This window comes from Macaca mulatta, chromosome 14 (genome assembly GCF_049350105.2).
Source record: "Macaca mulatta isolate MMU2019108-1 chromosome 14, T2T-MMU8v2.0, whole genome shotgun sequence".
NCBI lineage: Eukaryota > Metazoa > Chordata > Mammalia > Primates > Cercopithecidae > Macaca > Macaca mulatta.
Window position 1 is genome coordinate 9,237,259 of NC_133419.1, and position 21,872 is coordinate 9,259,130.

General features: G+C 52.8%; 4 protein-coding genes across 22 annotated transcripts in view; 2 read left to right on the forward strand and 2 right to left on the reverse strand.

Annotated features, from left to right (window-relative positions):
- Window positions 1–6,617, reverse strand: part of SPDYC (speedy/RINGO cell cycle regulator family member C) — a 36,938-nt gene extending 30,321 nt beyond the window's left edge. The window contains exon 1 of the mRNA XM_015113803.3: window positions 6,489–6,617. The gene's annotated coding sequence lies outside the window, so the exon portion shown is untranslated. The remainder of the gene's footprint in view (window positions 1–6,488) is intronic.
- Window positions 462–21,339, forward strand: FAU (FAU ubiquitin like and ribosomal protein S30 fusion). Of its 2 annotated transcripts, NM_001194638.2 has the most exons (6): window positions 462–485; window positions 19,844–19,866; window positions 20,137–20,219; window positions 20,314–20,458; window positions 20,922–20,977; window positions 21,155–21,339. In NM_001194638.2, exons 3-6 carry the CDS (start codon window positions 20,145–20,147, stop codon window positions 21,278–21,280), a joined length of 402 nt encoding a protein of 133 aa, NP_001181567.1. In that variant the 5' UTR covers window positions 462–485; window positions 19,844–19,866; window positions 20,137–20,144; the 3' UTR covers window positions 21,281–21,339. The 2 variants fall into 2 exon arrangements, with proteins under 2 accessions (NP_001181567.1, XP_014969207.1); XM_015113721.3 differs by lacking the exon at window positions 462–485 and having other exon boundaries at window positions 19,816–19,866; window positions 21,155–21,331.
- On the forward strand, window positions 6,658–13,921 carry SYVN1 (synoviolin 1). Of its 18 annotated transcripts, none has more exons than NM_001194628.2 (16): window positions 6,658–6,757; window positions 7,598–7,746; window positions 7,964–8,056; window positions 8,142–8,294; window positions 8,436–8,484; window positions 8,865–8,968; window positions 9,594–9,720; window positions 9,817–9,916; window positions 9,993–10,058; window positions 10,152–10,268; window positions 10,365–10,528; window positions 10,811–10,939; window positions 11,017–11,190; window positions 11,279–11,465; window positions 12,492–12,643; window positions 12,718–13,413. In NM_001194628.2, the coding sequence occupies exons 2-16, from the start codon at window positions 7,615–7,617 to the stop codon at window positions 12,822–12,824; spliced, it is 1,854 nt and encodes a 617-aa protein (NP_001181557.1). In that variant the 5' UTR covers window positions 6,658–6,757; window positions 7,598–7,614; the 3' UTR covers window positions 12,825–13,413. The 18 variants fall into 18 exon arrangements, with proteins under 18 accessions (NP_001181557.1, XP_077817186.1, XP_077817191.1 ...); XM_077961060.1 differs by having other exon boundaries at window positions 6,694–6,959; window positions 7,882–8,056; window positions 12,370–12,643; window positions 12,718–13,921; XM_077961065.1 differs by having other exon boundaries at window positions 6,694–6,959; window positions 7,882–8,056; window positions 12,718–13,921.
- MRPL49 (mitochondrial ribosomal protein L49) lies at window positions 14,993–19,621 on the reverse strand. The gene is given in 4 exon segments (NM_001266995.2): window positions 14,993–15,440; window positions 15,554–15,678; window positions 16,513–16,663; window positions 19,525–19,621. Coding segments are annotated over 4 exon segments (501 nt in total). The 5' UTR covers window positions 19,603–19,621; the 3' UTR covers window positions 14,993–15,293.
- Window positions 21,340–21,872: the final 533 nt, after the last annotated feature.

Below are 21,872 nucleotides of genomic sequence, written 5' to 3' on the forward strand. Positions count from 1 at the left end.
CCTAACCCAACATCACTAAGATTTTTTCTGTTTTCTTCTAGAGATATTATAGTTTTAGGTTTTACATTTAGACCTACGGTGCATTTCAAGTTAAGTGTTGTATACGATGCAAAGTAGGGAATGAGGTTTTTTGTTTTCATATGGATATCCAATTATTTCAGCACTTCTGTTGAAAAATCATCTTTTGGCCAGGCACGGTGGGTCACACCTGTAATCCCAGCACTTTGGGAGACCGAGGCAGGTGAATCACCTGAGGTCAGGAGTTCGAGACCAGCCTGACAAACATGGTGAAACCCCGTTTCTACTAAAAATACAAAAATTAGCCGGGTATGGTGACACACACCTGTAATCCCAGCTACTTGGTAGGCTGAGGCAGGAGAAATGCTTTCAGTGAGCCCAAATCACACCACTGCACTCCAGCCTGGGTGACACAGCAAGACTGTCTCAAAAAAAAAAAAAGAAAAAAGAAAAAGAGGCCGGGCGCGGTGGCTCACGCCTGTAATCCCAGCACTTTGGGAGGCCGAGACGGGCGGATCACAAGGTCAGGAGATCGAGACCATCCTGGCTAACACGGTGAAACCCTGTCTCTACTAAAAAAGTACAAAAAACTAGCCGGGCGAGGTGGCGGGCGCCTGTAGTCCCAGCTACTCGGGAGGCTGAGGCAGGAGAATGGCGTGAACCCGGGAGGCGGAGCTTGTAGTGAGCCGAGTTGCACCACTACACTCCAGCCTGGGTGACAGAGCAAAGACTCCGTCTCAAAAAAAAAAAAAAAGAAAAAAGAAAAAGAAAAATCATTTTTCACCAGTGAATTGCCCTAGTACCTATATTGAAAATCAATATACTGTGGGGCGCGGTGGCTCACGTCTGTAATCCCAGCACTTTGGGAGGCCGAGGCAGGCGGATCACAAGGTCAAGAGATCCAGACCATCGTGGCTAATATGGTGAAACCCTGTCTCTACTAAAAATACAAAAAATTAGCCAGGCATAGTGGGGGATGCCTGTAGTCCCAGCTACTCAGGAGGCGAGAACCGGGGAGGCGGAGCTTGCAGCCAGCGGAGATGGCACCACTGCACTGCAGTCTGGGCAACAGGGTGAGACTCCGTCTCAAAAAAAAAGAAAATCAGTATGAGGGAAGAGAGAGACCCTCTCATATTGTTTTATACTCAGAAAAGGAAAGAGAAGCGAAACTAAAGGCAGGTAGCCCGGCGCCTCGGAACCAGACCTGAAACCAGGCCTGGGCCTGCCTGACCTAAGCCTGGTAGTTAAAATTCGACCCCTGACCTAGCAACTGTTGTTATCTATAGATTCCAGACATTGTATGGAAGGACATTGTGAAACCTCCCATTTGTTCTGTTTCACTCTGACCACCGGTATGCTCGCAGCCCGTCAAGTACCCCCTGGCTTGCTCAATCGATCACCACCCTCTCACGTGGACCCCCGTAGAGTTGTGAGTCCTTAAAAAGGACAGAAGTTGAGCACCTGACGAGCTCGGATTTTAAGACGCTAGCCTGCCCATGTCCCAGCTGATTAAAGCCACTCCCTTCACTAGCTCGGTGTCTGAGGGGTTTTGTCTGCAGCTCGTCCTGCTACAAATATAAATGTTATTCTATTTCTGGAATGCATTCTGTTTCACTAATCTGCATGTCTATCTTTACACCAAAAACCACACTATCTTAATCACTGTAGCTTTATAGTAGTCTTTTTTTTTGAGACAGAGTCTCATTTTGTCACCCAGATTGGAGTGTAATGGTGCGATCTTGACTCACTGCAACCTCTGCCCCTGGGTTCAAGTGATTCTCCTGCCTCACCCTCCTGAGTAGCTGGGAGGCATGCACCAATACACCCAGCTAATTTTTGTATTTTTAGTAGAGACAGGGTTTTACCATGTCGGCCAGGCTGGTCTCAAACTCCTGACCTCAGGTGATCCACCCACATCAGCCTCCCAAAGTGCTGGGATTACAGGCATAAGCCACCATGCCCAGCCTATCGTAAGTCGTAAAATCAGGTAGTATAAGTTCTCCAACTCGGTTTATACTTTGCAAGGTTGTCTTGGATATTATAGGTCTTTTGAATTTTCACATATTTTAGAATCAGCATCAATTTTTTAAAAATGCCTACTGAGACTTTGATTGGAATGGCATTCGCTCCATAAATCAATTTGGGGGAAATTGACATCATAGGAATATGGAGTGCTCTGATCCATGGATATAGTATATCTCTCCATTTATTGGATCTTCACTTTCAGCAATGTTTTATACTTTTCAGTGTACAGGTCTTGCACATCCCTGATTATATTTTATTATTAAACATTTGTTTTTTGTTTTTTTTTTTTGAGACAGAGTTTCATTCTTTCACCCAGGCTGGAGTGCAGGGGCGCAATCTCGGCTCGCTGCAACCTCTGTCTTCAAGTTTCAAGCGATTCTCCTGCCTCAGCCTCCTGAGTAGCTGGGATTACAGGCGTATGCCACCACACCCGGCTAGTTTTTTTTTTTTTTTTTTTTTTGAGACGCAGTCTCGTTCTGTTGCCCAGGCTGGAGTGCAGTGGCGCGGTCTTGGCTCACTGCCAGCTCTGCTTCCTGGGTTCACGCCATTCTCCTGCCTCAGCCTCCCAAGTAGCTGGGACTACAGGCGCCCACCACCACATCCGGCTAATTTTTTGTATTTTTATTAGAGATGGGGTTTCACCATGTTAGCCAGGATGGTCTCGATCTTTTGACCTCATGATCCGCCCACCTCGGCCTCCCAAAGTGCTGGGATTACAAGCATGAGCCACTGCGCCTGGTCACGCCCGGCTAGTTTTTGTATTTTTAGTAGAGACAGAGTTTCACCATGTTGGCCAGGCTGGTCTCGAACTCCTGACCTCAAGTGATCTGCCCACCTCAGCCTCCCAAAGTGCTGGGATTACAGGCATGAGCCACCGTGCCTGGCCAAACATTTGATTTTTTGAAGTTACGTAATTAGTATTTTGAAATTTTCAATTTCTGATTGCTTATTGTTAGTACTTAGAAGTACAACTGCTTTTTTGTCGAGGCATAGTGGCTCACGCCTGTAATACAAATACTTTGGGAGGCTAAGTTGGGAGGATCACTTGAGCTCAGGAGTTTAAAAGCAGCCTGGGCCTGATAGCAAGACCCTGTCGCTACAAAAAAAATTTTTTTTTAATTAGCCAGCCATGATGGCATGCACTCCACCCAGCCTGAGGAGGTAGGCAATGCTTTTTGTGATATTTGAGGAGAAAGACGTTCCTGGGAGAAGGAAAGAAATATGCAAAAGGTGATAGGCCTGCCTGGGGCATGGTAGGGATGGTACACCTGAGGCCCCACAAACTGGGCATTATGCCTGAAGGGCAGAATGTGGGAGGGAAGGCAAGGCGTGAGCTCAAGTGTGAGGAGATCTCTCTGGCTGCTGTACGGATAACGGATGAGGAGGAACGCATAGGAAAGGGGACTGTTGCATTTTCCCAGGCATGAGATGATGATGGTCTGGACTAGGACAGTGGCAGTGAAAATGGCAAGGCAAGAATGAATTCTAGAGACACTCAGGAGGTAGAACCAACAGGATGTCCTCTCTTGCCTAATGCACCACAAGAGCTTCCTAACTGCTTTCCCTGCTCCCACACTTGCCTTCCTCCCCACTACAGATTATTCCAACACAGGAGCTGGAGTGACTTTATTTATTTTATTATTATTATTTTTTTGAGACTGAGTCTCGCTCTGTTGTCCAGGCTGGAGTGCAGTGGCATGATCTTGGCTCACTGCAAGCTCCGCCTCCCGGGTTCATGCCATTCTCCTGCCTCAGCCTCCCGAGTAGCTGGAACTACAGGCGCCTGCCACCACGCCCGGCCAATTTTTGTATTTTTTAGTAGAGACAGGGTTTTACTGTGTTAGCCAGGATGGTCTCCATCTCCTGACCTCATGATCCGCCCGCCTTGGCCTCCCAAAGTGCTGGGATTACAGGTGTGAGCCACCACACCTGGCCTGGAGTGACTTTATTACACCTAAGTCAGAGCATGTCACACCTCTGCTCAGCACTCTCCAGTGACTTCTCACTTCACTCAGGAAAAGCCAAGGTCCCTGTGATGGCCAATGCAATCTTGCCCTGGCCTCTCTCCTCCTACACACCCTTCACTAGTTCCATTATAGCCACACTCATCTCCTCCAACAAAGTAGCACCGCTCCACCTTTTTTTTTTTTTTTTTTTTTTGAGACAGAGTCTCGCTTAGTCGCCCAGGCTGGAGTGCAATGGCGCGATCTTGGCTCACTGCAAGCTCCGCCTCCCGGGTTCACGCCATTCTCCTGCCTCAGCCTCCCGAGTAGCTGGGACTACAGGCGCCCGCCGCCTCGCCCGGCTAATTTTTTTCATTTTTAGTAGAGACGGGGTTTCACCGTGTTAGCCATGATGGTCTCGATCTCCTGACCTCGTGATCCACCCGCCTCGGCCTCCCAAAGTGCTGGGATTACAGGCGTGAGCCACCGCGCCCGACCCACCGCTCCACCTTTATTGAGCTGTAACTCTTTACCCAGACATCCACTTGGCTCATAACCTCACTTCCTTTAAGTCTGCTCAAATGTCACCTTCTCAAGGAAGCTTACCCGATTATCCTCGCTGATACTGCAACCAGCTTCAAGTACCCCACCACATCCTGATCCCCTTTATTCTGTTCTACTTTTTTCCTATAGCACTGATCATCTTCCAGCACATTAGATTTTTCACTTATGTCTATGGTTTGCTGTCACATCTACTAGGATAAGCTCCATAAAGGCAGAGATCTTTATTTTGTTAAGTGACATCCTAAGTCCCTAGAACAGGAGACACTTGATCCATATTTGTAGACTAACTGAATAAATGACTTAATTACCAGTTTGGATGTGGGGGACAGATAGTGAGCATGATGCCCGTTTCCGGAGCTAGGGTATGGACAGTGTCTAGGGACACTGAAAGCAGGATAGATCCCGGCTGGAGACCAGACATGGAAATCATCAGCACCTGGGTCAGGGGGTGGAATGGAGCAGAGGAAATCATGCAGGAAAAGTAAAGAGAAGGACATCAGGTAAAGAGAAGAGGACATATGCATAGCCAGAGAGAAAAGAGGAGCAGAGACATGTGGATCACAGAAGCTTAGGGAGGAGACTTTCAAGAAGGGGAGAGAGGTTGAGTCAAGCAAGGGTTGAAAGCCAGCCATTGGATGCAGTCACTAGAAAGTTACAGATAGGCAGGGTGTTGTGGCTCACGCCTGTAATCCCAACACTTTGGGGGACTGAGGTGGGAGGATCGCTTGAGCCCGGGAGGTCGAGGCTGCAATGAGCCCTGATAGCGCCCATGCACTCCAGCCTGGGCGACAGAGCGAGACCCTGTCGCAAAAATAAATATATAAATAAATGAAAAGAAAAGGGGGGAAAAAAAGTTACACGTGGCCTTACGGGGAAGCCAACTCTGACTGGTTATAAGCTGAAACTGTCAGGTCAACAGGTGACAGGGAAGATGAGCACAGAGATTTAGAGGCAGACAGACCTGGCGCCAATCCTAGGACAGGTTTTGATAAGCCTCTGAATTTCAATTGCCCCACGTTTCGCGGGAGGGGGTAGCACCCCCTAGCTCATAAACCTTAGTGATTGATGATTAAATGAGATGACGGAGGAAAACGCAAGGCACAAAGTGGATGCATTGGCTCCATTTTGTTAATCAGCGGGCTTAGTTGGCTGCGACCCAGACACGAACTAAAATACAGGGCAGCCCAGGACCAGTGGGGGTCTTGCTTATGGCTCAGAGCTGAACAATACACGGACAGCAAAACCAGAACCTGAGATGGGGGCGGGTCTGCGATGCTGAAGTCAATTCCTTTGCACAAACAGAACACTTCCGTCCCAAGATTAGCAGGAATTAATCTCCCAGTCTCGGGTACACCTGGCTGCCCCTCCCTGTCCTGGCGCGGCAAACGTCCCCGGAGGCCAGCCAGGGATCACCCGCCCAAGGACTGCGCTTTCCCTACTCTTCAGCCAACTGGAGCGGGACCTGGGCCTAGGCAACGCAGCTGTCCGCCCCTAACAACCACTCACCTGCTTTCCCCTTTCTATAGGCCAGTAAAGGTACTTTCTTTTTCTTATTGGTCCGCGTAACTTATCGCAACCAATCAGTGGCAGCCACGGGACCCAACTCACTCCCACACAACTTGGGGGGTGATCATGGAGAAGACAAATTTTTGTTTTCCGCATCCAGTTCTCTCAGAGAGCACCGTATTTGTCAAACTGTTGTGACTCTCCCTAAATTGAGGCTTTTAAACATTTCATTCCCCTTAGGCTTGTACAGTCTGTCCCTGGCCTACTCCCCCTCCAGGTGGTACAGCCCGCAAGCGGCTCCACCTCCCAGCCCCTCGCGGGGCCGAGTCCCCCACTAGGCGGAGGCCACTCAGCGCAGGGGCCATACCATCTGTGACTAATAAATAATAGGGGGACCCCCCCACACACAACGTCCCACTGTTGCTCTATTACCTTCTGACCACCTCTCGGACCTCTTGCCCAGCCCTTCCCCGTAGACACGAGCCCCAGATACGGTGGTGACACCATTGCTATGGACCCACGTAGGGCGCAGTGCGAGCCAGGGCAGGACGCATTTGGTACGACCCACGCCGCGCCCCGCGCCGCCGGAAGTGAGGTGTCTGACCCCCGAAGTTCCGGTTCGCAGGGGGTGGGGAGTGTTGTTAACCGGAGCGGCCGCCGCAGTCGCGCGGATTGAGCGGGCTCGCGGCGTTGCGTTCCTGGTGAGTGGGGCGAAGTCTGGCCCGAGTTGTGGTTGGGGTCGGGACCCGAATCTTCCCCTTGAGGGCTCCGGAGTGGGCGCGGCCCTCAGCCCCGCCGCCCGCTTTCGGCCTGTCAGCTGGCCGGAGACCTCAGACGCCGGTGCGGCCGCTCTGCTCAAGCCTGGGCCCTGCCTGCGACGCCCGCAACTCCTAGTGCTCACAGGTGCGCGGCCGCGAGGGCGATCCGGCTCCTCCCGTCCCGCTGCTGCTCTCTGCCGGTCGGCCGTTCTTGTGTTGCCCTGAGTTGACACTACTCCGGGGGTCGGGGGACCCCAGGATTCTAGGCTGACGTTCCCCGCCCGCTCCCGCGGGGCGCGCGTCCGAACTGCCCACCCTAACACAGCTGTCACCGGCGCTGTCGCCTGCCCAGTCTGCTACCCTCTGTGCCTTGGCTGCTCAGCCCTGGCCGCGCGTTCCCGCCCCTGGAGCAGATTTCTGCTGTTGCCTCCCACCCCATCTCCTCCACCGGAGGGTCAGCGGTGCAGCTCCCCCTCCTCCAACACTGCAGCTTTTCCTCATCGCCTCCCTAGAGGCGGCGGCTTGGCAGTCAGCGTGGAAAGAGCCCTAGATTTGAAACAAGACTGACCCAGGTTCCAGGCCTTGCGTCAGTGTGATCACTTAACCCCTTCGAGGCTTATTTGTAAAATGGGGGAGAGTAAGCTATTCTTGGTCTGATGATTTCGAGGGCGAAATGTGATTCCCCCCTCTCCCCGCTTTCTCCTATTGATTGAGGCTGTGCCAGGCACCGTGCTATTTTGCACAGCAGGCGCATCACATAAGTTATTTTCTTGCCCCATTTAGGTCTCCGGGCCAGGGCAATGTTCCGCACGGCAGTGATGATGGCGGCCAGCCTGGCGCTGACCGGGGCTGTGGTGGCTCACGCCTACTACCTCAAACACCAGTTCTACCCCACTGTGGTGTACCTGACCAAGTCCAGCCCCAGCATGGCAGTGAGTTCAGGGCTCAGGGAGGGAGGAACTCCCTGGGAGGGAAGGAGGAGTCTGCCTGGGCCAGGGGCGGGGCTAGAGGTCAGGTAAGTAGGGAAGTAGCCGCCAGCTGTCTAACTTTGAATAAACTGTGATTAGGATGTGGAGGATCCCGAATGATGAGTCCCAAGCAGAGGAAAGCGGAAAGTGACCTCAAACCATAGCCTCTCCCCACTCCTAGGTCCTGTACATCCAGGCCTTTGTCCTTGTCTTCCTCCTGGGCAAGGTGATGGGCAAGGTGTTCTTTGGGCAACTGAGGGCAGCAGAGATGGAGGTAAGATGTCGGTTGCCCCAAAGGTGAGGGCAGGGTGCTGGGAAAGAATGTTTGGGATCCACATTATTCCCTGCCTGGCCCCCAGCACCTTCTGGAACGTTCCTGGTATGCTGTCACAGAGACTTGTCTGGCCTTCACCGTTTTTCGGGATGACTTCAGCCCCCGCTTTGTTGCACTCTTCACTCTTCTTCTCTTCCTCAAATGTTTCCACTGGCTGGCTGAGGATCGTGTGGACTTTGTGAGTCAAGGAAGGGAGTTCTGAAGCAGGTGGAAGCCAGGGAGTGGCCAGCGGGCAGGCTTAAAGAGCAGGGAGGGCTGGGTTGAGGATGTGGGGTGAGCCCCAGGCTTCCTGACAGGCCTCTTGTGTGCTCTGCCTCAGATGGAACGCAGCCCCAACATCTCCTGGCTCTTTCACTGCCGCATTGTCTGTGAGTGAGATTCAGGGGAAGGGAGGGGAGAAGTGGAATGTGAACAGTGGGCCTGTACTCCGGAGCACAGGCCGCCCCCCACAGCTGTACAGGAAAGATAATTTAGGAAGTTAATTTGCATAGTCTCTGTCCTGTTCCACTCCAGGGCTTCTCAACTGCCTGGGCCCTCAGCCCTTTGCCTTCTCACCTGCAGCCTGGGCACCCCAACGACTCCCCCTCCCCCAGGAAGCTCCCAGAGGGCCAGGTTCAGTGGAGTGTGCCCACCTGACTAGATCACTGGGGCCATGGTAGGCTGGAGGGTGGGGCTGTCGTAGAGCATTAAATAGCTGTTGGGCCCTGGGCTGACCTCCCATACCCCGCATGTATGGGGGTCCCCACAGCTCTCATGTTCCTTCTGGGCATCCTGGACTTCCTCTTCGTCAGCCATGCCTATCACAGCATCCTGACCCGTGGGGCTTCTGTGCAGCTGGTGTTTGGCTTTGAGGTAATACTGGCTTGGGAGGTTGAGAGGACAAGCCCGAGGTGACCCCACATGCGCTTTGAATAACCCAACAGACCCTTCCTCAGCACCTGCTATGTGGCCAACCTGTGCTGGCCACCAAGGGGCAGTGATCAGATATGGCTCCTGCCCTCCACACACTCACTCCTAGGTGATTGGGGAAGAGCACAAAGAGCCTAGGACAGAGGAGGAACCCCAACCTGGGGCTCAGGAGAGGGTTCCTAGAGGCTTGTGCCAGAGCTAGCTGGTAATGGATAGGAGAGGATTAGCTCGATGGACAATTGGAGGCGTGTCCCTGGCAGAGGGAGAACGTGTTCAGTGACAACAGCTCATATTTGTTGAATGCGAATTTCACACCAGGCCCTGTGCTGAGCTCCTGACCTGCACCTCTTATTTAGCAAGACAATACTGTTATAAAGGAACAGTTAATTGTCATTTTATAGATAAGTTAATTGAGGTTCATTGAGTTGCCAAAAGTCACAGCTACTAACTGGAGGGGCTAGGAGGACCCCGGGTGTGTCTAGAGCCTGTGATTGTACCACTGCACCTGCTGTGCAGAGGCTCGGGGGAGCAGTGTGTTCACATCCCCCTCGTCCCCCTCTCCCTTCAGTATGCCATCCTGATGACGATGGTGCTCACCATCTTCATCAAGTATGTGCTGCACTCCGTGGACCTCCAGAGTGAGAACCCCTGGGACAACAAGGCCGTGTACATGCTCTACACAGAGCTGTTTACAGGTGAGAGGGGCCTGGGCCTCTCCTGATCTGGACCGGCATACTCCACTCTGCCTCCTGGCCCTGTGACCTGCTGCTTTCTGCATCCCCTCCCCGCAGGCTTCATCAAGGTTCTGCTGTACATGGCCTTCATGACCATCATGATCAAGGTGCACACCTTCCCACTCTTTGCCATCCGGCCCATGTACCTGGCCATGAGGTGAGCCCAGCCCTATCCCCCGATCCTCCCAACCTGATCCCGTCCCTTCTCCTGCTTTCACTGACTGTCCTTTCAGACAGTTCAAAAAAGCTGTGACAGATGCCATCATGTCTCGCCGAGCCATCCGCAACATGAACACCCTGTAAGTAGGCTTGTCATGGCTGCTGTCCCAAGCTGTGTCCTGGGTCCCTCTGCTTCCAGCTCTGGATCTGATACAGCCCGTCATCCTAACCAGGTATCCAGATGCCACCCCAGAGGAGCTCCAGGCAATGGACAATGTCTGCATCATCTGCCGAGAAGAGATGGTGACTGGTGCCAAGAGACTGCCTTGCAACCACATTTTCCATACCAGGTGGGAGGGGCCCTGGGGAGCCTACACAGCGGGGCACAGGCCCCAGAAGGCAGGCCCCTAGGGACCTGCTGACCTCTGCCTGGCCTTGACCCGCAGCTGCCTGCGCTCCTGGTTCCAGCGACAGCAGACCTGCCCCACCTGCCGTATGGATGTCCTTCGGGCATCGCTGCCAGCCCAGTCACCACCACCCCCGGAGCCTGCGGATCAGGGGCCACCCCCTGCGCCCCACCCCCCACCACTCTTGCCTCAGCCCCCCAACTGTGAGTGTCCCCTTGTCTGACCACCCAGCACACCACTGGGTACTTGCCCTGGACTGGGTATGGAAGATGCTGGGAAATTGGAGAGTCCCTGCCCTCCAGAATCTCAGTCTGGGCCAGGAAGGGATGGAAAGATGAGAAATAGATGCTTGCAGTCAGTGTGACCAGTGCTGGGCTCAGGGCCTGTGGGAATAGGACAGAGCTTGCAATAGTCAGGCCCCCTGCCTGGGAGTTGGGTCTGTGTCCATTTGGCCCTTTTCTTACCTCCCTGTCTTCTCTCTGCAGTCCCCCAGGGCCTCCTGCCTCCTTTTCCTCCAGGCATGTTCCCACTGTGGCCCCCCATGGGCCCCTTTCCACCTGTCCCGCCTCCCCCCAGCTCAGGAGAGGCTGTGGCCCCTCCATCCACCAGTGCAGGTAAGTCTTTGGGTACTGTGACAGCCAGGGGGTGGCAGGGATGGAACACTCACTGACTTCTTGTTCCTGCTCTTCAGCAGCCCTTTCTCGGCCCAGTGGAGCAGCTACAACCACAGCTGCTGGCACCAGTGCTGCTGCTGCTTCTGCCACAGCATCTGGCCCAGGCTCTGGCTCTGCCCCAGAAGCTGGCCCTGCCCCTGGCTTCCCCTTCCCTCCTCCCTGGATGGGTATGCCCCTGCCTCCGCCCTTTGGTAAGCTGGGCCACTCTGGGTTCTTCTGGGGGGTGAGGTTGGTGTCTGGCCCCAGCAGCCCAGACTGAGCCTTTCTCTCTCTCTCCAGCCTTCCCCCCGATGCCTGTGCCCCCTGCGGGGTTTGCTGGGCTGACCCCAGAGGAGCTACGAGCTCTGGAGGGCCATGAACGGCAGCACCTGGAGGCCCGGCTGCAGAGCCTGCGTAATATCCACACACTGCTGGACGCCGCCATGCTACAGATCAACCAGTACCTCACTGTGCTGGCCTCCTTGGGGTGTGTCTGTACAGGGGAAGCAGAGTGGGTTTGGTGGGTCAGGAGTGGAGCTGCCAGGAGGTCCCCAGCAGTGGTTCTTGGCCTTTGATACCTGCCAATTCAGGCTACCTATCTACAGGTCCATCCAGATTCTCCAGGAGTTCTTGGTAACTCCTGGTGCCTGTCTATCCTCCCACTCCAGAAAGCACGTCTGGATCTAACTAGGAGTGATGTTTATTCGAGAGCTGACTTTGGATCTTACTTCTTTTTATTTCTCTAAAGTCAAATTATTCAGAATTTGCAGTGCTTTAGTTCATCACATGATATTCTCCTGAGATGTAGTGACACTTAGATTGACAACTGCTGCCCCCAAACTGAGGGAGCAAATAATAGGAAGTCACTTGGAGCCATCCTGGCCCAAGTTCAAGCGCTGGTCCCATCACTCGTTTTTGACCTCTTAACGTTATTTGAATAAAGGGGTCTTAATTCATATTCGTAAGTGATGTCTACTGCCGATGCGGTGGCTCACACCTGTAATCTCAGCACTTTGGGAGGCTGAGGCAGGACTGTTTGAGCCTAGGAGTTTAAGGGTGCGGTGAGCTATGATTGTGCCACTAAATTCCAGCTTTGGTGATGGAGCCAAGACCCTGTCTTTTAAAAAAGTGACATGTACATAATGCCTGGCATCTAGCAGTGACAGCACAGGCTTGGAGAGGAACTTGAGTCCAAGGCTTGAGCACTGTGGCTTATTCAGTGGGTCCCCTATAAGGTGCCTGACTCCCCAGGGTGGAGACTGCAGGGTAAGAGTGAACAGGTCAACAGTCCCTGCCTGCAAGCACCTTATAGCTAAGGGATAGAATCACTTGGCCCTTGAGTCAAGTCACCCTGTCTGAGTTCATTCAGCATGTTCACTTGTGTTTGCCAGGCACTGGGGCCACAAGGGCACATCATTCTATACTCTGTTCTGCAAGGCTCACCAAGGGCAGGAGAATCTGCCCAACCTAGGATGCCAAGGCCAGACCCGCCTCTCGTCCCTTCTCTTCCCAGGCCCCCTCGGCCTGCCACTTCAGTCAGCTCCCCTGAGGAGACTGCCACTACAGTTATTGCTGCTGCCTCCTCCACCAGCATCCCCAGCTCAGAGGCCACGACCCCAACCACAGGAGCCTCCCCAACAGCCCCTGAAACGGAAAGGCCTCCAGGTAGGTGTGATTGGCCTCCAGCCGGGGGAGCAGGGAACTTCTCTAGGTTCCACTTCCAGTCTCTCTGTCCTCAGCTCCTGAGTCAGTGGGCACAGAGGAGATGCCCGAGGATGGAGAGCCTGATGCAGCAGAGCTCCGCCGGCGCCGCCTGCAAAAGCTGGAGTCTCCTGTTGCCCACTGACACTGCCCCAGCCCAGCCCCAGCCCCTGCTCTTTTGAGCAGCCCTCGCTGGAACACATCCTGCCACCAAGTGCCAGCTCCCTCTCTGTCTGCAGCAGGGAGTAGTACCCCCAGCTCTGAGAAAGAGGCGGCATCCCCTAGGCCAAGTGGAAAGAGGCTGGGGTTCCCATTTGACTCCAGCCCTCAGAGTCCCAGGCAGCTATGGGGATCTCGGGTCAGTTCCAGCCTTCCTCTCCAACTCTTCAGCCCTGTGTTCTGCTGGGGCCATGAAGGCAGAAGGTTGAGCCTCTGAGAAGCCCTCTTCTTCCCCTACCCCTTTCTGGGAGAAGGGGCAGCCCCTCTGAGCCCTACTTGTATGTGTGGAGTCACACTGCAGTGCCGAACAGTATTAGCTCCCGTTCCCAAGTGTGGACTCCAGAGGGGCTGGAGGCAAGCTATGAACTTGCTCCCTGGCCCACCCCTAAGACTGGTACCCATTTCCTTTTCTTCCCCTGATCTCCCCAGAAGCCTCTTGTGGTGGTGGCTGTGCCCCCTATGCCCTGTGGCATTTCTGCGTCTTACTGGCAACCACACAACTCAGGGAAAGGAATGCCTGGGAGTGGGGGGGGCAGGCGGGCAGCACTGAGGGACCCTGCCCCGCCCCTCCCCCCAGGCCCCTTTCCCCTGCAGCTTCTCAGGTGAGACTGACCTGTCTCACCCAGCAGCCACTGCCCAGCCGCACTCCAGGCAAGGGCCAGTGTGCCTGCTTCTGACCACTGCAATCCCAGCGCCCAAGGAAGGCCACTTCTCAACTGGCAGAACTTCTGGAGTTTAGAATTGGAATTACTTCCTTACTAGTGTCTTTTGGCTTAAATTTTGTCTTTTGAAGTTGAATGCTTAATCCCGGGAAAGACGAAGGTCTTTCCAGTTTAGAAAAGGCTCTGTACCAAGGAGGAACCACAGGAGCTGGGACCTGCCTGCCCCTGTCTTTTCCCCTTGGTTTTGTGTTACAAGAGTTGTTGGAGACAGTTTCAGATGATTATTTAATTTGTAAATATTGTACAAATTTTAATAGCTTAAATTGTATATACAGCCAAATAAAAACTTGCATTAACAGTTGGTGGGGTTTGTCTCATGGAATCAATAAAATCAGTGTCAGGCTCCTTGCTGTGGCTGTACACTTGAGAATGGAATGGAATCTCTAGGAGTTAGGGTTTCCATGGAAGCCAGCACTATCCTTGGGGACACCATTGACCATTAACAGATTAGGAAGATGTGCCCATTTTACACATGGAAAAGCAGCCCAGAGTTCAGTGCCCTGCCTCAGGGCAGAGACCAAGTTGGGGAGCCAGGAACTGGGAGCTGTCTTAGCCAGTTTGGGGGTAGGGTGGGGTCTCAGGCCTTTGGCCCCTGTGACTCCAATGAAGGCTAGTGAGCTGGGGTTGGGATGAGATGGCAGGGTGAAAGGTCAGCGTATTCCTGCCTGCAAACCCCTCCCCAGCCTTGATTCCAGGTCAGCAGGCTGGGGAGGATGGCCCTATGCTGGCTGTGAGGAGTTCCAGCCACTCCCTTGTGATCAGGCCAGCAAGTCTGGTCTGCAATGGAACAGTGACCAAGAATGGGCCTCCTACCTCTCTAGGAGAAACAGCCCAGGGCTAACGTGGGCACTGTACTTTGAACAGAAGATCTCCAAGCCCCATGCCCGAGTCATCTGTGTTCATAGCCTGTACCAAACAAGATCTGGCCTAGAGCAAGGGCTTGGGGATGTTTGCAACAATGAGCTTTGGAGGGCCAAGGGAACAAAGTGACCAGTGGCTCTGCCCTGTGCTACCTTCCCCTAAACTAGGTTGGGCTACTGCTTCCACCAAATAGCAACTAGAATTTGAATTGCTGAGCCCAAGGAAAGGAAAACAAAACAGGCCAAGGTGGGCAGGGCACATGGCTCACGCCTATAATCCCAGCACTTTGGGAGGCCGAGGTGGGCGGATCACTTGGAGTCAGGAGTTTGAGCCCAGCCTGGCCAACATGGTGAAACCTCATCTTTACTAAAAATACAAAAATTAGCAGGTTGTGGTGGCGGGTGCCTGTAATCCCAGCTACTCAGGAGGCTGAGGCAGGAGAATTGCTTGAACCCAGAGGTGGAAGTTGCAGTGAACCAAGATCATGCCACTGCACTCCATCCTGGGCAACAGAGTGAGACTCCATCTCAAAAAACAAAAAACAACAGGCCAAGATAGGAGGGAGAGAAAGCTGCTGACACCCCCCATTAGCCTGGTTATTCCTATTTGGTCTCTCACATTAGGCACTCTCCCCCAGCATGTACATAGGGTCCGGTTTTCTCCTTTATGCAAGCAAGGCCTGACCCCAAAGTCCTTTAGCCTTAGTTTCTGTATCCCCTGTCTCAGGGGCTCCAACACCCACCTCCCTCCTCCTGAGGCCCCCTAGACTTGATCCGCAGGGCAGGCTGACATGCAGGCTGCTCAGCTAGGCCTCAGAAGCCTTTCTCCAAGAGCCAGGCTTTAAGCTCCTGCTCAAAGTAGCCCTTGATTCGCAGAGTACCTGTCACCTCATTGACCTGGGTGACGGGTGTCTTCCCCAGCAGCGGGCTCAGAAAATCTTCCACATCTTTCTGCAGGGCCTAGGGAAAGATGACAAATCAGGTCAGGCCAAGAGTCCCTTCCCTTGAAAGGACTCCTGTCCCTCCAGCCCTGAAAGGGTCAGGCCCAGCCCCAGACCCACCCACCTACTTACCCAGATGTCCCCTTCTACTTTCCGGATCACAGTCATCTGCCGGTTGCCATGCGTGATGTCCTTGTAGACAGGGACATTGTGCATCCGAGAGCGTCGTACAAAGTAGGGCAGGTTGGGTGGGGGGTCTGCGACAAGGAAAGACACTGTTAAATCAACTCTTCCTAGGTGCCATCCCACCTCAGCCAAGGTCCTTGCTCTCAGTCTGCAGAGGGCAAATGCACCCAGCTGGACCAAGCCACCTCCAGACTTTAGGTCAGGGGGTCTCCTCTTTCCTTCAGCTTGGAGTCAGGACCAAATTGTTCACCCTGGTACCCTAAGGCCCCACACAAGGCCTGTCACTAAGTAGGTACTCAAGAAAACATGAAGTCAGGGACATGCCTCCCTGGATCTTTGGGTCCCCCTCTAGGCCAATCCTTGCCCTCCTCCACTGGGTCAGGGAGGCTGAAAGCAATCTCTGGAACAAAGAGATTGGGATTTACAAGCACTGAGCACCTACCATATGCTGGGCTCTGCACTAAGGGCTCTAGGTACTGAGCAGATCATCTCCATTTTGCTAAAACAGGTTGGGTCAAGCTAAGTGACTAATTCAAGATAGTATCAACAGTAAATAAAGCCAAATTCAAATCCAGAATTGCCTGACTCCATGCTGTGTTATTAATTATAGACATAGTCTCCTGGGGGGAAAGAAGGTCCAAGCTCTTGGGTTTTCTCTCTGTTGTTTACTTTCCCCCATATGGGGAAGACCCAATCCCAATAGTGTGGATGGATGAGTACCAGTGAACAACAGAGGACTCCATTCCTGGGCTCTTCCTCAGGCATGAGACAGATGTAACCCACAGGGATCGCAAAACAAGTCCTGAACCCACTGAAGAGTCCAGAGCCTCATGGGGGAGGCCAACCTCTGGGGAAGAGGTGATGCTCCGTGAAGTTTTCAAATCATCCCTAACCACCCAGCTCACCTCTGGGAGGCTGCCAGCCACTAGGGGTAGGATAATGTTCATGTTTTGGGGGATCTGGGATCCTCGTAGCTGGTAACAGGCGCTCCACAAACTGATATTCATCCACAGACTCCACAAAGCTGGGGTAATCTGGAGGGCCCTGGGTCTGGCTCTGAAGCAAAACAAAAATTCCATTTCTCCATTAGCCTACACAACACAGGATGGCATAAGTTCAGTAAGTAGAGAATGGAAACATTACAGGCAGAGAGAATGGCATGAATAAAAGGCTGGGCGATCGGTGTGAAAGCTATCAGAATCAAAATGGAGTGAGTCACTTGGGTTAAAAATCCCAACAAACAAAGCTAGGGAGGGCCATGAAGAGAGAGTTCTTGGCCGGGCGTGGTGGCTCATGCCTGTAATCCCAGCTCTCAGGGAGGCAGAGGTGGGAGGATGGCTTGAGCCCAGGAGTTCGAGACCTGCCTGGGTAATATAGCGAGACCCCGTTCTCCACAAAAAGGAAAAAAAAAAAAAAAAGACAAAAAAAAAAAAAAAGAGTTCTTGTGCACAAATACTTAATAACAAGAACTATCACAAAAGACTGCAAAAACCACAGACTTGCACAAAGGCCACTGCAACCTTACACAAAAAAGTATTTCTGGCTGGGCACGGTGGCTCACGTCTGTAATCCCAGCACTTTGGGAGGCCGAGGCAGGTGGATCACCTGAAGTCAGGAGTTCAACACCAGCCTGGCCAACATGGCGAAACCCCATCTCTACTAAAAATACAAAAATTGGCCGGGCGCGGTGGCTCAAGCCTGTAATCCCAGCACTTTGGGAGGCCGAGGCGGGTGGATCACGAGGTCAGGAGATCGAGACCATCCTGGCTAACATGGTGAAACCCCGTCTCTACTAAAAATACAAAAAACTAGCCGGGCGTGGTGGCGGGCGCCTGTAGTCCCAGCTACTCGGAGGCTGAGGCGGGAGAATGGCGTGAACCCGGGAGGCGGAGCTTGCAGTGAGCCGAGATCACGCCACTGCACTCCAGCCTGGGCGACACAGCGAGACTCCGTCTCAAAAAAAAAAAAAAGGCCGGGCGCGGTGGCTCAAGCCTGTAATCCCAGCACTTTGGGAGGCCGAGGCGGGTGGATCACGAGGTCAGGAGATCGAGACTATCCTGGCTAACACCGTGAAACCCCGTCTCTACTAAAAATACAAAAAAAAAAATTAGCCGGGCGTGGTAGCGGGCGCCTGTAGTCCCAGCTACTTGGGAGGCTGAGTCGGGAGAATGGCGTGAACCCAGGGGGCGGAGCTTGCAGTGAGCTGAGATCGCGCCACTGCACTCCAGCCTGGGAGATACAGCGAGACTCCGTCTCAAAAAAAAAAAAAAAAAAAAATTAGCCAGGTATGGTAGTGCATGCCTGTAATCCCAGCTACTTGGGAGGCTGAGGCAGGAGAATTGCTTGAACACAGGGGGCAGCGGTTGCAGTGAACTGGTATCATGCTACTGCACTGCAGCCTGGGTGACAGAGCAACAAGACTCTCTCAAAAAACAAAAATAAACAAACAAAAATTTCTGCAGGGCCATCTGTCCAACAACTGCCTGTCCAATCTTGAACTGGCACCACCCTTGTTATTCATCCTTGTAGCCAAGGATAACTATCTCAATACAATTATGTAATATTCTTTTTTCCTTTCCTTTATTTTTTTTTGGGGGGGGACGGAGTCTCACTCTGTCACCTAGGCTGGAGTGCAGTGGCGTGATCTCGGCTCACTGCAACCTCCGCCTCCCAAGTTCAAGTTAAGTCTCCTGCCTCAGCCTCCCAAGTAGCTGGGACTACAGGCACACGCCATCACACCCGGCTAATTTTTGTATTTTTTGTAGAGACGGGTTTCACCATGTTGGCCAGGCTAGTCTCAAACTCCTGACTCCAGGTGATCTATCCGCCTTGGCCTCCCAAAGTGCTGGGATTACAGGCGTGAGCCACCGTGCCTGGCCCATTTTTCCGTTAAAAACCTTTGTCTTCTTTTACCTCCCTGATAAGCACATAGTATACACCCATTTCCGAATAAATATCATTTTCTTTTAGAGTCCGTTATTTAAGTTGACATAAGATAGCACCAGTCTTTGGTTTTCCATGGTGCAGGGTACAGACGGGATGGAAAGGAGGCTCATATACTCTGAATGGTCTACCTCTCTTAGGATTTCGGTGGGATTCAAAAGAGTATGTGTAGACTTCTGAAAAGTCAATCAAGTCTTTAGAAACTTAAGGCTTAACTTTCTGCCTCGGTTTTAGGAATAGATATTATTATTACATTGGCAGCGTAACCTTGTTTGTACCTTCATGATTGCCTGGCTGGCCTTGCTCACCTAATCACATCTGTGATTGGATATAGTGGTGTTTAATCTTATGATTGCCTTAACAATTAAGGCAATCAGCCGGGCGCGGTGGCTCACGCCTGTAATCCCAGCACTTCGGGAGGCCGAGGCGGGCGGATCTCGAGGTCAGGAGATCGAGACCATCCTGGCTAACACGGTGAAACCCATCTCTACTAAAAATACAAAAAAATTAGCCTAGCGTGGTGGCGGGCGCCTGTAGTCCCAGCTACTCAGGAGGTTGAGGCAGGAGGATGGCGTGAACCCGGGAGGCGGAGCTGGCAGTAAGCCGAGATCGCGCCACTGCACTCCAGCCTGCGCAACAGAACGAGACTCTGTCTCAAAAAAAAAAAAAAGAAAAAAAGAATTAAGGCAATCATAATTCCCTACGCACACTCATGCTAGGATCCCGCCCCTTATCTGAAACGTTTTGGCTTACATAGACACTGCCAGGCACTGTGTTAAGTGCTCCCAAAGAGCACCGCAGTCTACCACTTTCTCGTTTCTGTATCTACACTCGATCGGGAGACAAGCTCTTCCGATCGAAAACGACAAAACTAAGGCCCCAAGTAGGAATGCCTTAGTTTTCGGGGTTAACAATGATTAACACTGAGCCTCACACCCACGCGATGCCCTCAGCTCCTCGCTCAGCGCTCTCACCAACAGCCGTAGCCCGCAGCCCCGCTGGACACCGGTTCTCCATCCCCGAAGCGCAGCCCGGAACATGGTAACGGCCATCTTGACCTCGTACGCCAGCCGTCTGTGCACGCAACGGTCTGGTTCCGCCCCCTCCTGCGCGCGCTGCCTGCCCCTGGCAGGCTCGCCTGTGCGAGCGTAAAGGGGCGGAGCTAGGGTCGCCTTGGGCGGTACAAATATCAGAGACCCGCGCGGTCGCTCAGTAGTGACGTGATACGCAGCTCGCGGTCAGTACAGACGCGCCCTCGCTTCTTCCTCTTTCTCGACTCCATCTTCGCGGTAGCGGCAGCTGGGACCGCGGTTCAGGTAAGAATAGGGCCTTGGCTGGATCCGAAGGGCTTGTAGCAGATTGGCTGCGGGATCAGAGGGCGCGGGGGAAACTGAAGAACCAGGCCGGCTCTGTGGCCCTGCTCCAGTCCCTATCCGAATTCTTCGGGAGGCCTGGCCTTCCCCACGTGAGCCGCCGCGACCACCTCCATCCCATCGCTATCGTTTCTGGACCACTTTCCATTCCCAAACCTCCTTTATCCCAGAGCATTTCTTCGCTTCTCTTACAAGCCGTATTTCTTTACTCAGTCGTCAACATGCAGCTTTTTGTCCGCGCCCAGGAGCTACACACCCTCGAGGTGACCGGCCAGGAAACGGTCGCCCAAATCAAGGTAAGGCTGCTTGGTGCGCCCTGGGTTCCATTTTCTTGTGCTCTTCACCCTCGCGGCCCGAGGGAACACTTACGAGCCTTATCTTTCCCTGTAGGCTCATGTAGCTTCACTGGAGGGCATTGCCCCGGAAGATCAAGTCGTGCTCCTGGCAGGCACCCCCTTGGAGGATGAGGCCACTCTGGGCCAGTGCGGGGTGGAGGCCCTGACTACCCTGGAAGTAGCAGGCCGCATGCTTGGAGGTGAGTGAGAGAAGAATGTTTTTTGAACTACTGGTAAGCGTCTAGTGGGTAGGGGGTGCATAGTCCTGGCAGCTGAGTGTCACACCTATGGTAATAGAGTACTTCTCACTGCCCTCAGTTCAGAGTGATTCTTCCTGTTTACATCCCTCATGTTGAACACAGACGTCCATGGGAGACTGAGCCAGAGTGTAGTTGTGTTTCAGTCACATCACGAGATCCGAGTCTGGTTATCAGCTTCCCCACTAAAATTAGGTCAGACCGGGGCCCCCAAAGTGCTCTAGAAAGTTAGAAGCTGGAAAATCCTGAAATGAAACTTAAGATTTCAAGGTCAGATATCTGCAGCTTTGTTCTCATTACCTGTTGGGCCCAGCTTCTCTTTAAAGGCTTGAATTGAGGAAAGAGGGGTTCTGCTGGGTGGCACCTTCTTGCTCTTACCTGCTGGTTCCTTCCTTTCCCATTACAGGTAAAGTCCATGGTTCCCTGGCCCGTGCTGGGAAAGTGAGAGGTCAGACTCCTAAGGTGAGTGAGAGTATTAGTGGTCATGGTGTTTGGACTTTGTCTTTTCCTGTCACAGCTAAATCAAGTCCCTGGGTTCTTACCCGGTTTGCCTTCTCCCTCCCTGGAGATGAGCCTGAGGGAAAGGATGCTAGGTGTGGAAGACAGAAACCAGGGCCTGATTAACCCTCCCTTCTTCAGGTGGCCAAACAGGAGAAGAAGAAGAAGAAGACCGGTCGGGCTAAGCGCCGGATGCAGTACAACCGGCGCTTTGTCAACGTTGTGCCCACCTTTGGCAAGAAGAAGGGCCCCAATGCCAATTCTTAAGTCCTTTGTAATTGCGGCTTTCTCTAATAAAAAAGCCACTTAGTTCAGTCATCGCATTGCTTCATCTTTATTTGCAAGGCCTCGGGGAGAGGTTGGTGCTGTGTCCCCTGTAAGAACAGTGAGGCAGAAAAGCCGTTGGTATAGGGGAAGAAATGGTAAACTGCAAGAGGAATTTTCTGTGAAGAAACAGTAGCCACAGATCCTGGGGCTTCAGGTGTAGAATTGGAGTTATTCCCTATCCTAAGTAACTTGATCAGTCCCCTCAAGTCATTCTTTTTCATCTTCTAAACAGAGAAGGTAGCAGGAATCATTGTGGTGAGACGTTTGTTATGGAGGCAGCAGTGGGAGGGATGGGTGGGGGAAGAGGTTTGTATAGAAGGTGAACCTGGTCATTCCCTGAACTTGATACCAACTGTGGCCTTAGAGTCCAGGGCAGGAATCTGGTCTGCCTCGGTTTTAGAAATAAATATTACGTTGGGTGCATGGTCTCGTTTGTACCTCTATGATTGCCTGGCTAGACTTGGTAACCTAATCACATCTGTGATTGGATATAGTGATGTTTTGGTGTTCCCAAAAGTTGGATTATCTCTGG

Bases quoted from the DNA above. Each gene is read 5' to 3' on its own strand.
- SYVN1 (XM_028832799.2), top strand. From the start codon at position 7,615: ATGTTCCGCACGGCAGTGATGATGGCGGCCAGCCTGGCGCTGACCGGG. The intron at 10,529-10,810 runs GTGAGTGTCCCC...TTCTCTCTGCAG, and splicing joins CTTGCCTCAGCCCCCCAACT to TCCCCCAGGGCCTCCTGCCT. The intron at 11,191-11,278 runs GTAAGCTGGGCC...CTCTCTCTCCAG, and splicing joins GCCCCTGCCTCCGCCCTTTG to CCTTCCCCCCGATGCCTGTG.
- FAU (NM_001194638.2), top strand. From the start codon at position 20,145: ATGCAGCTTTTTGTCCGCGCCCAGGAGCTACACACCCTCGAGGTGACC. The intron at 20,220-20,313 runs GTAAGGCTGCTT...CTTTCCCTGTAG, and splicing joins AAACGGTCGCCCAAATCAAG to GCTCATGTAGCTTCACTGGA. The intron at 20,978-21,154 runs GTGAGTGAGAGT...TCCCTTCTTCAG, and splicing joins TGAGAGGTCAGACTCCTAAG to GTGGCCAAACAGGAGAAGAA.